At 40.7% G+C, this 11,528-nt stretch overlaps 1 protein-coding gene and 1 pseudogene across 1 annotated transcript; one reads left to right on the top strand and one right to left on the bottom strand.

Annotated features, from left to right (window-relative positions):
- The first annotated feature begins 7,261 nt into the window (after nucleotides 1–7,261).
- LOC146519533 (apolipoprotein L3-like) lies at nucleotides 7,262–8,912 on the top strand (annotated as a pseudogene).
- A 558-nt stretch (nucleotides 8,913–9,470) lies between these two features.
- On the bottom strand, nucleotides 9,471–11,078 carry LOC146519532 (paraneoplastic antigen Ma3-like). The gene has a single exon (XM_085157644.1). It carries the CDS (start codon nucleotides 11,054–11,056, stop codon nucleotides 9,593–9,595), a length of 1,464 nt encoding a protein of 487 aa, XP_085013770.1. The 5' UTR covers nucleotides 11,057–11,078; the 3' UTR covers nucleotides 9,471–9,592.
- Between the last annotated feature and the right edge of the window lie 450 nt (nucleotides 11,079–11,528).

Below are 11,528 nucleotides of genomic sequence, written 5' to 3'. Positions count from 1 at the left end.
AAACAAATTCTCAAGACAGAAAAGTACAAAAATAAATTCACAAAACACATTTTTACTGAACCTGCATTACTTTTAGAACCAGTTTAACAGTAGAAAGGTAAGTGTTGTATTACCTGGGTGTTTGCAGCAAGACCAATAGAGTGAATGTCCCGTACACCTCTTATCATCATGCGCATGCTCTGAGCCTCCACAATCCTCCACAACATTTCCACAGCATTATTTGCTGAAAAGATCATATGGAGAGTCCAAAGTGCTGTTTTCTCTCTGATATTGTTAGACCTTCATTCAGAGAGTCACAGATCTCCAACTCTGGCCCTGATGAACTGGGAGACTTTACACTCAGCCTACTTCTACAGCCACCTCTAGATTACTTGATTCTACTTCATAATTACTTCATTAATTATTTGGAACTAAATATGGTACACGGTAAAGTCTCCTGAATCACTCAGAATTTTAACTGGGACTTTATCCCCACTTCCCACCAAGAAAACAAAAACATCCCTAATAAGAGGACTATAGCATTCCAAACAGCAGGAATTAACAAAACATCATCAGGTATTTTGATGACAGGGGCAGAGGCCTGCAACCTTGGAATTCTGCCTTCCAGTGACCTTTCATGACAGTAATTGCAGGCATTAGTTTTTATTAGACTTTTATCAAGCTTAGAATCAAATTTAAATGAACGAACCTTACCCGACCTTGAGTGATTACCCACAACAACCGAACCAGAACCTCTCCTCACACTGTCTGCTATCTTTACTTTGCACACTGGAATATTACTCTTATGGAAGAGTGCAAACTCATCTGCTGGTGTTCCAGATTAACTGGTGTCACAGATTAACTGGTAACGGTCAAACAGATGTGTAGTAGACAACAAACCAGGAAATAAACAGTTAATATTTCATCTGTGACATTTGTCAGGTTCAGGTTCATGTCAGGTCCTATTGCTCCTGACCAGGTTGTGTCAACAAGCTCCAGCTGTGGCCAAGTGCCATAGCCTACAGCCAAATTAACATCTGACTTGCATCTGCACCTGGCTCTATCACCACGTTTTAATTCCCGTTTCATGCGAAATTAATTTTTAACTTTTAATGTTTTAGGTTACTGCAACTAAATTAAATGGTACTGAGTATTTATTTTTGGCCTACATCAGTAAAAAATGACAAATTATATACATAAAGTTCTAAAATCGCTACTCCTAATGTTCATGATTATTTAAAAAATATTTTTTTCCATAACAAAGAATTATGTCATAAACAAATATTATGCATTAATATTTGACTAGTGTTGTAACATCACATCTGATTAGCATAGTCTGCTGTTTCTTTTCTCTGGAAATAAACACTTGGGGTCAAAAAAGATAATATAGATCGACACAGCTGGAGAGAGCTGGTAGTTATATACAGTATATGTAACCCACATAGCAAGCATGTCTGGCCTGGATTTGGTATCAGGCCAGTACTGCTGGTTGACTTCTGGCATGATAACACGTATTTCATCCAGATATGGGCCAGGCCTGGCATTGATGGCACTGTTTATGTGATCGCATGCCACATCTGGCCCGATTGTGGTTTGGGTTTTGTGGACAAGCTCATAGAAAACAGCTCTGGCCCGGATCTGGCATCAAGCAGGCACTTCTGACTGACCAGTGTCATGGCAGGGTGTATGTCAACCAGATGTGGGCCAGGTCTGGCAATGATGGCACTATTTATGTTCCTATTTTAGTTAGAAGAGCCAAATGCCACGTTGCAATACTATACTGCTATAGTAGCCAATGTTTCAAATGCAGATTTGACAGGTTTGTGAGTGTACACTTTATCCAAAACCTAGTGACGATTTACTCATGCTTACCTCTGAGTGGCTGCAGTTTAGGCAGTAGAGCAGGTCACCTGCTGATCTGAAGGTTAGTGGTTTGATTCCTGGCTCCTCCAGTCTGTAAGAGTGTGTATATGTACAGCTGTGTCCCAATCCAGCGACCACACGCTTCGTAGTGCGCATTTGTAGATTGATTATGTCACAGCGACGCGCCGAAGGGAGTCCCAATTCGAAGTGTACTCCAAATGCGATCGACAAACGCACAGTTAATTTTACCAAATTTGAAGGGCGGGTCCGGTGTGTAGACTCCGTGGTCCCGTGTATCCCAGTATTCCTAGTGCGGCGGTGGGTGTGGATATTTCTTCGGGAAAAAAGGCGGAGCGGCCGAAGAGTAAACTTTCAAAAGTTAGTACTGAATATGATGTCACTTATTAGGGGTGCAACGATACACAAAATTCACGGTTCGGTTCTGTTCGATACTTTGGTGTCACGGTTCGATATTTTTTCGATACAAAAAAAATGTTCATGCCTTTTTCATTTTTCATTTAATAAAATTATAAATATATTTTAACTCAAAAGTACAGTTTTTAAATTTAATGTTGCTGAAACAACAAAGTAATAAAAAAATAAATCTGATTGAGGAATCACTCATCTTTGGAAAAGAGAGTTTATTACAGAGAAATAGCTCTTTCCAAAATAAAAGCTATACTATACGCTTCTTCTGGGCTATATTCTCAGCAGCATATTAAACATATCAGGTCCCCATAAGGACAATCATGTGCTAACGGCTGTCTAAATGACTCGGGTAAAGTTTGTAGCATGCGTGCTTGTTGTTTTTGTCTGCTTCAACTTGTCTTTGCACTAGGATGATGTCAGAGTAAATGTGCAGTCATATTCGTTGTGTTCCCACTAGTGCTGTCAGCGTTAATCTCGTTGAAATTACGTTAACGCCACAACACGGCACATCTCCGTTAACGAGCTACCGCTGATCGCCCCGTGCATGGGGCTGGACGGCCAACACGTTAACGAGCTAAATGTGCTAACGCACTAGTTCTCACCAATGTAACTGAGCATTGTGGCACATCCGACATACTGTTTTACTTTTGTCCATGACGCGCTTACCTTCAGGGTCACATGAAGACCAAAATAGTTCCAAACGTCAGATGTGAATGAGGGTGGGGGAGGTTCAATTTGCCATGTTGCAAGGAGAGCTTAACGTCTGTCTCGCTAGCTTGCACTGTGCTCAGTGAATCTGCGTTCGACTACTCCGCCTAGGCTGCACTGTCGAGCGCAGATCCACTGAGCGCTCAACACAGACAGCACCGTCAGAAGGAAAGTTGATAAAATAAATTAAAAATTTTGTATTGTTCATACATATGCGTACCGAACCAAAATCACGGTTGATCCGTAATCCGAACTGATCCCACTCCACGGTTCGGTACGCACGTGATCCGAAGATTCGAAAAAGAAAAAAGAATGTGTATGGTGCGCGTGGTGGGTCTGTTATGTTATGGCTGAACTGTCCCAGGCATCTTCTGTTGCCCTAACTACTAGAAATGGGTGGAGCTCCAGGGCAACGGAAAGATACGTGACCGTGACAGCTCATTATATCACAGCGGAGTGCGATATAATGAGCGGTATGTATTATTGTAGGGTCTAAATTACAATATAAAGCGCCTTAAGGCGACTGTTTTTGTGATATGGCGCTTTATAAATAAAATTGAAATGAATTGAGTGGTAGATACAAAGCCCTATATTGCCCTATGTTGTACCAATTTTTATTTATTTTTTAATAATTGCGTGGAATGAGTCTTCAGTAGAGTGTTTTAACAGGCAAAAAAAATATACTTCAATAAGTGAATAAGTAAATGTTAAAATTGTGTCTTTGTTTCTTTTTTTGCTGATCCGAAAATTGATCTGATCCATGACTTAAAACCGTGCTCCAATCCGAACTGTGAGATTTTTGATCCGTTGCACCACTACATATAAACATATACATGTTTGCAGGATGGCATTTACTGTAGACTGTACTTAACACTCGAACAAAACTAAGAGTCTAATATTGCTCCTAATGTGGCTGTAATAATTTGTATTATTAGTGTTTATTTATTAGTATTTTTAGGAGCAGAATGTTCAGTGCCTTTTTGGAGTGCATGGATGAGTTGAAAGTGTGAGTGTGGCACTAAAGCTTTGGCTCTATCCACAGAGTCTTCACAGAGTTCTAGAAATTAATACTAATACTACTAATTACTACTATTAATACTTTAGGAAGTTTAGGAAGATTTCTTTCCCTTTTTTTCCACCTAACACACCAAACCAAATATAACCTTAACATAAACCATGCCCACTCCTGTCACGTTTTCAAAGTGTGGCTGCTTTGCAAGGTACTCTTGGCAGCACATGTCAAATATTTAGTGCAGGTTACAGTAACAACAAGTCAATAATTATATCAATAAACATTTTCTAAATGCTGGTTTTGATTTTACCATTACCTTTTGGATTTTCACAATATGATAGTCACATTAGATGTGTTGGTGGCTCTGCACCTGCCCCACAAGGTGAGGACAATGTGCATGGATTGTTTACTGTTCTCTCATTCAAGTACATGCAACTTTGAACCTCCAGTCTTTACACATGACTGCACCTGGCAACTGTCCTTTCTGAAATCCTGTCACTGGTTTTCAAAATAACAAGATAATGCTGCTGACTCTTGCTGTCGTATGCATTAAAACCTGGTTTACAGGTTACACCTGTGTCTTTTCAACATTTTGCTACTGGAAATTCTCCATTATATTATTACTTAATTGGATGTGCCCTTTGTGGCATCTCTTGTCCCCAGTTTGTTATTTTATTTATGTATTATTACAAAGGTTAGAGACCAATTGAGGTTTGTGTTAACTTTGCTCATCTTGTCTTTACAACAAAGTCAGTTCTTCAGTTGCGAAGCTGCCACAGGTCACTGCATTGTATAGCTGTTAATGTGAGTTTAACATTTAAAGAAAAAGATCAGTAAGCCAGTGATGAGGTGTATGCTTGGTTGAGTGAGCGGAAAGGCTTGAGTCCATCAGCCAAGGAGCTTACTTACCATGCAGCGTGAAGAGGTGACATAACGTCGGTGCCTTATCTAAACTGGGCCACGAACAGCTGCCAAGAAATCCTCTGCTTCCTCTGAGTCACATGACCCAACAAAAACAGATGTTTTTTACACCCTGAACTCCTCAAGGCTCTTAATATTATAAGGTAAAAAAAAACAAAAAACAAACTAAGCTCTGCTTAGTTCCTTAACTGTGCACTACAAAGTGAACAGATGTTGCAGACCTTAGAAACCTATTGGGTTTGTATGCAGTAAACATCTCAGGCCATTTTATGGTTCATAAGCAAGTAGTTATAATTTAAATTCAATTCTACATCTTTTACATATATTCTGTGAAAAGTACACTGTACAATATGTAGGACCAGTTGTTGATCTCAATAAAATATTGTTGCATGCAATGTTCCCACTAAGCTGCGTACGTGCGCACTGTTGGCACGGTCTCTGCGCAGAGAAAATCTGCGTTGCGCACACAACGCACATAACGCTTCACTCCACATCGGCGTGGCTGATGTGGAGTGAAGCCACATTAATGACAACGTGTTCAACATTTGGAGATGTGAGCAGGACAGACGGAAGAAGTAACGGAAAAACTGTGGACTTTATACCAGTTTTTAAATTGTGTTGATAGGCCACGTAAAACCAGAGCTATGATAAAATATCTGCAATGTTTGGTTTTCTTCCTGAATATTATCGTTGTTTATATTTACTGCAGGAAGAAACGGTAAAAACAGCGTTTTATAAGGAAAACGCTTGAACGCACTCTCCACCTGTGAGCAAAGACGAAAACAAAGCACCCCCACCCTTTCCCATTGGTCGAAAAATGTACCATGTCGACCAATCAAAACATGAAATTTAGTTGTTAAGAAACGGGAGGATGTTTTAGGAGTGACGGCGGTGTTTTGAGATGTGAGAGATTTGCAACGTTTAGCACAAATCTTGTGTAGTTAGTGTGTAGTGTATTCAGTAGTTCTGTTGTGTGTGTCAGAACAATGAGGCGACAGTGATACATCTCCTGTTGTCAGGCCTGCAGGTATCAGGCTGTTGTTCTCCTTTATCTCATAGTGGACAGAAATTATTTTTGGAGTGGCACAAATAATTTGTGTGGCATCAAATTTGATGCAGAACAGCTGATTGTTCTGTAAATAGTTTGAAATGTTTGTTTAAAAAACCCGCCTTGGCTGCATTTTTAGGTAAACAGCTGCAAAAATCTTTGTTTGCAAAACTCAGTAACTTTTTTGAACAAGTAACCATATAATTAACTGCCCAGCATTGGTCATTATATACTGTATTTTGCAGACAGAGAGTTACAGGACTCTCTCCCAGACCACAGACTCATAATACAAGTCAGAGCTTTATTTTAAAAAAAGAAGAAGAAAGTTGTGTTTTCAAAATTGGAGTTCAAGTTATTTTTGCTTCCAATAGTGTTAACATACTACACAGGTCATGAACAAGATTTTTTTTTTTTAATTTTCATTGTAAGTGGGCTAAAGCAGTTAATTAAAAGTAGTCTAACAGAAATGTAAATGCTGTAATTTTATTTTAATAAACCATGTAACTTGGATGGATTCAACGCTGGCATGACCACAGTGCACACGTCTGCTGTTGCTCACAGTGGTCTACGAGATCGCTCAGGGAGTTTGTGTGTTCGCTCAGACACATGAAAAATTAGAGGGAACATTGGTGATGACTATTACATTTATTAGATTGACTTCTATTACATCATACTGCCGATTCGCTGTGAATGAGTTACACTGTTTTATGACATTCCATACTGCTAAGTTATAAAGAGGATATTGTGTGCAGGGACTCAGGGTCTTGTGTTTCTGATTGTAGAGAGAACAGAGCATAATGCACAAGAGCTTCTCCCCCACCTTTGTTGAAAGCAGAAAAACAGGGAGCCATGCCATACTGCTGATTCATAAGAAATACTGTTTTCAGAGAATCATGGCCTTATTTGTCTGATTAGAAAAGAACAGAACGTACTGCACAGGAAGCCAAGGTCATAACTCAGGCTCACTGAGAGATAGAAAGTATGTGGATGTTTAGGCTTTTATGACTAAGTGGGGGCCACCAGAGGCTATAAGAGTTTGAGTAACGGTCTGACGTTTTGAGATCTGCTGTGACCCTCTTTATACACATCTCCCATCCTGGATGTATTGCACATTGTGTTTGTATGAAATAATAAGAATTGTATGGATTAAAATAATTTTTGATCCTTCGTGTTTGCTTGGTGTGGTTTCTCTGTAGTATTTATATATCAGGAGTGAACGCAAAACCAACCAAACTTACCTGAAGGAAGGCTTTAAAACAAAGCTCCTCAACCATACTAACTGATATCTCTGCTTAATTTAAACAGAGATTTTAACAACTTGCTCTGAGCATGAGGATTTCATCAGTAAGTTTGAAGAACAACAGCCCAGGATGTTGGAGTTCCTAAATGAGCTGGAGCAGTGTGTAGTTCAGCTAGACAAGATGAGTAAGGGTTCAAAGATCTACAGTGTGGCAGGCAGTTCAGCAGAGGCGATTGGTGGTGTGCTGTCCATTGTTGTCTTGGCGTTAATTCCTGTAACAGCAGGAACATTTCTAGCTTTGACAATGACTGGTGTTGGGCTGGGAATCACCAGTGGTCTTAACAGTGCTGTGACCACTGGAGCAGAGATGAAAGTTAATCATAAGCATCAAACAAAAGCTGGTGAAGTTTTCAAGAACTTCATGGAAGATGTACAGAGTCTTCAAGATTGGTCACGTTCTGCAGACAATCAACCAGTGTGTGGAATAGAAACACGTAAGCTAGAGATGGCTGTGGGAGTAAGCAGGATTGCATCTAAAGTTTGGACTGTTGGAAAGGGCACTTTTGATTTAGTTACTGATGCTGCCTCTGCTGCTAAAATGTTTCCGAGTGCTGGTAAAGTTTTGGCTCAGGAAGGAAAAGCATTATGTAATGCAAGCAGGTTAGCCTCAGATATCGGTGAGGCAGCTCTCAAAGGATCTCTTGCTCTCTCAAAGACATCAAGGGATGGGTTCATCGCTCTCAATGCTCTCTTCCTTGGCATGGATATTTTCTTCATCTACAGAGACAGCACCAGTCTGGCAAAAGGCTGTGAGATCAACTCAGAGATCAACTCATGGCAGAAGATTTGTGACTCTCTAAAGGAAGGTCTTTGAAAATCAGAGAAAAACAAAGGCATCCTGGAAAGTCCATTTTATCCTGAGAAAACAAGATAAATCTCCATAGAAACAAAGTATAATCTCTGAGTACAGAGATTATACTGCATTGTATGTTCTAATGAAATTCCTTATCGTTTACTACAATCAATGAACGAGGGAAGTGAGATCAAATTTCATAATTCATTATGTTTTACCATATATACAATTATTGTCTCAATTTTTTTTTATATTTTTAGCATTATGTTCTTAATTCATCTGATAATAAGAGACTGGATCATATTAATTGAATCACAGTGCTTAGAGTTGTGGTGAAGTTTTTTTTTTCTTCAAAAGCTGGAACCAGTTTTTTGTTTTGTTTTTTAAAGCTCTGATGGTTTGTGTAGCTTACTCAGTGTAGCCCTTTTAACTACAAACCTTTAAATAATGACTTATTTCATAGTCTAATTTTCAAATGCTTTATCCAAAACTGTCGAATCACCTGCATCTTTAGGGATTTGCTAGTTTAGCCTAGCTTTTAGCCTGGCCTTCAAAGCTACAAACAGCGTACATGTATTCCAAAATTGTTATTTCTAAAAGAGGCTGAGGATTAGCTAAACATCTGACATACTGAGCAGGAAAATGCAGGAGGAAAAGGGGAAGAAGCCATGCTGCTAGTGACTCTCTCTGAGCCTAGCTCTGCTGGAGGGTTCTTCCTGTTAAAAGTGAGTTTTTTCTTCCCTCTGGTGTCAAGTACTCATAGGTTGTCTGATTCTTAAGTTTTTCTCTCCAGAGCGACTAGACAATTACTGACACACAAACCACCCGGCAGGCCTGAACCCGGGTGCTGAATGACAACACTTTGACTAGCTGGGCTGAGAAGCTTGGCAGAACCCTCGACCACAACTGTGCAGCCAGCTGGAATTAGAACAGGAGATTTACTAAGGGTGGTCACAACACCAAGATGATCATTACAATTCTGTTGGCACGTCACTTGGAGAGTTTGCAGAACTGCTCTGTACCCGTAAGAGGTAGGCTGGAATGATGAACAGTTACTAGAAGAGAATTGTTCATAAAGAATTTCAAGTGTATTCATGCCAATAAGTACTGAGGTTGGAAAATCAGGTCTCACATCAGGAACAACAAGTGCAAGCGTTTGGACTGGGAAGTCAGTCCCAAGGAAGTCTTTTGGAAATGTCATGGCAACTTCAACATACCCAAGGTATGGAACACACTGACCAGCAGCCCCCTCCACATGAAGAAGTTCATTCAATGGGTGGACTGGCTGATCAGAGAGATGCTCATTATAGAACGAAACTGGAATTGTGGTAACCTGGGAACCAGTATCCAGTAGACACGGGCAGTTGCAACCTGCGATGTTGACTTCTGCTGTACATCTGGATCCAACTAATCCTGGTGGTAATCCAGTGTGGATCTTTGTCTTTGTCTCCATTTTTGCACACGTGACATGCTTTTTGTTCTCAGCGGGACAAGGTTGGTCCAGCTCAGCTCCTGTTTGTCCCTCAACAGGAACTGGAACTAGTTTAAATCCTCAGAAGCAGAGGACTTTTGCTTCTGCCACTTTTGTTTGTTGTCAAATTGTTTCCGCTTAGCACTTACCAATGCTGAATTGGGTGCATTTTCACATTGTGGCTTAATGTGACCATCTTCTCCACAGCGGAAGCAAAACCCTGGTTTAGGGCTGGAGACGCTAGGTTTTGGATTCTTACCAACCTTCTTCGGCCCATAGGGCTTTGAAGCTGAAGCTGGGCAGGCAGCAACCGGTGGTTTGACATTACACTGCAGTGCTGTCAAAGCTGCAAGCTGCTGTTGTATAGCTGCCATCTGTTGTGAGAGCGGTTTAGTCAGAGTGGTTAGCGCAGTACAGAGGTTAGTTTCTTCCCCAGTATTGGCAAACTGGGCATTAGTGGTGGCTTTCTGTTTTGTCGGTCCCAAATGCTGTTTCATCCTTAATGTCTTTGCTGCCTCTCTGTCCTCTTCAGTTCGAAGGAGTAAGAGAAGTTCAGGAAATTTGGGGGGGTTGTGTTTCTTTTGTTTAAGTTGGAGTTCCGATATTAAATTGTTATCCCAACATCCCCTGCAGAATTGATTCAACAGTCTGTTGTTCATGTCTTTCTCTAAAACACCTCCTCTTTTTGCTGCATGCTGTAATGCCACCTGCAGCCGCTGCAAATCGGCTGAAGGCTTTTCTCCACTGTCCTGGAAGGTGTCCATGAACTTGGCATATAACTCTTCCCCATCCTGCACAGTACCATAGGCTGAGTCAAGTTGTTTCATATAAACTTCTGGTGGTGTGTCAAGGCTGAGATGTTTTACCATATTACAGGCAGGAGGCAGTAGACTGTCACGAATCAGTCTGGTGCGCTGCAGATAAGATATAGATGGATCTTTCAGGGCTAATTCCACACCTGACCGCCATATATCATAATCTGTCTCTTGAATTGGCCTGGGCACTTTACCAGAAAACGCTCTCAGTCGATGGAATGCATGCAGCGAGCTGTCCCCACTCCGAACAACGTGTTCCACAACATAGCGTTGTACTTCAGGAAGGTTGAGATCAGCCACTGGAATGGAGGCAGAATGCCTCTCTCCACCTTGCGCTTCAGCACCACTGGCAACAGAAGGGGACTTTGACGGAAGAGAGGCTGGTAGTGAAGGAGGAAAGACTGAATCGGGAGGTTTTGAATCTTCTGGTTCTGGTTTTGCAACCACTGGAGTCTCTGGGTCAAGCTCTGCAAGGGACCGGCGTATCTGGGTCATCCCCTCACTGAGGACTAATGCATAATCCCTCCCAGATAATTTGGCTATTCTTTTTAAGTCTGCCAAGTAAGTATTTGTCTTGGAACCACTAACTTTTGATGCATAAATTTCAGATAGACTCTCCATGTGGAGTTTGTCACCTGAATCTGAAATAGATGTGTGCGGTAACAACTGAGACAAACGCGTTAAAGATAAACCCGAAGCGTACTCAGCGACAAGCATGTTGTTAAATTCAGATTCTGGTGAATCTATAGTAACCTTGCGGCCTGTCTCACCATACTGTTCAAGGAAATGTATAACTTCATCAACTGAGTGCTCAGTTACTCCGTCAATTAAAACCGCATTTGGGATCTTAATGGCAAGTGTCTCAAAAACTTCCATTATGGGGAAAAATAAATTGGTGAGTTTGAATATATATTAATTACTAACCAAATCAGCTCCTGGCTGGCTCGCCAAGAAATGTAACACTGATGAAGCGCCAATGAATCAATACAGGCTAGGTATTGAGTGAAGTATTATGGTTATTATTAATCAGTGAAGTATTATGGTTATTATTAATCAGAAGATCTAGGAATGCTACAGGAGCTGATGGCAGTAATTAATAAACACACACAACACAAAATGCTTTTGCAGGTACCATGTATTTAACCGAACCCCAAAGAAAAGTAACAAGAAAAGAAAAGGAAAACTTAAA

The sequence above is a fragment of the Neolamprologus multifasciatus genome, chromosome 4 (assembly GCF_963576455.1).
Source record: "Neolamprologus multifasciatus chromosome 4, fNeoMul1.2, whole genome shotgun sequence".
Classification (NCBI taxonomy): Eukaryota; Metazoa; Chordata; class Actinopteri; order Cichliformes; family Cichlidae; genus Neolamprologus; species Neolamprologus multifasciatus.
Note: the sequence above shows the minus strand (reverse complement) of the source record. Positions and strands in the feature narration are given on the sequence as shown.

What these genes read in the sequence shown, in the direction of transcription:
- LOC146519532 (XM_085157644.1), bottom strand. Translation starts at nt 11,056, where the DNA reads ATGCTTGTCGCTGAGTACGCTTCGGGTTTATCTTTAACGCGTTTGTCT.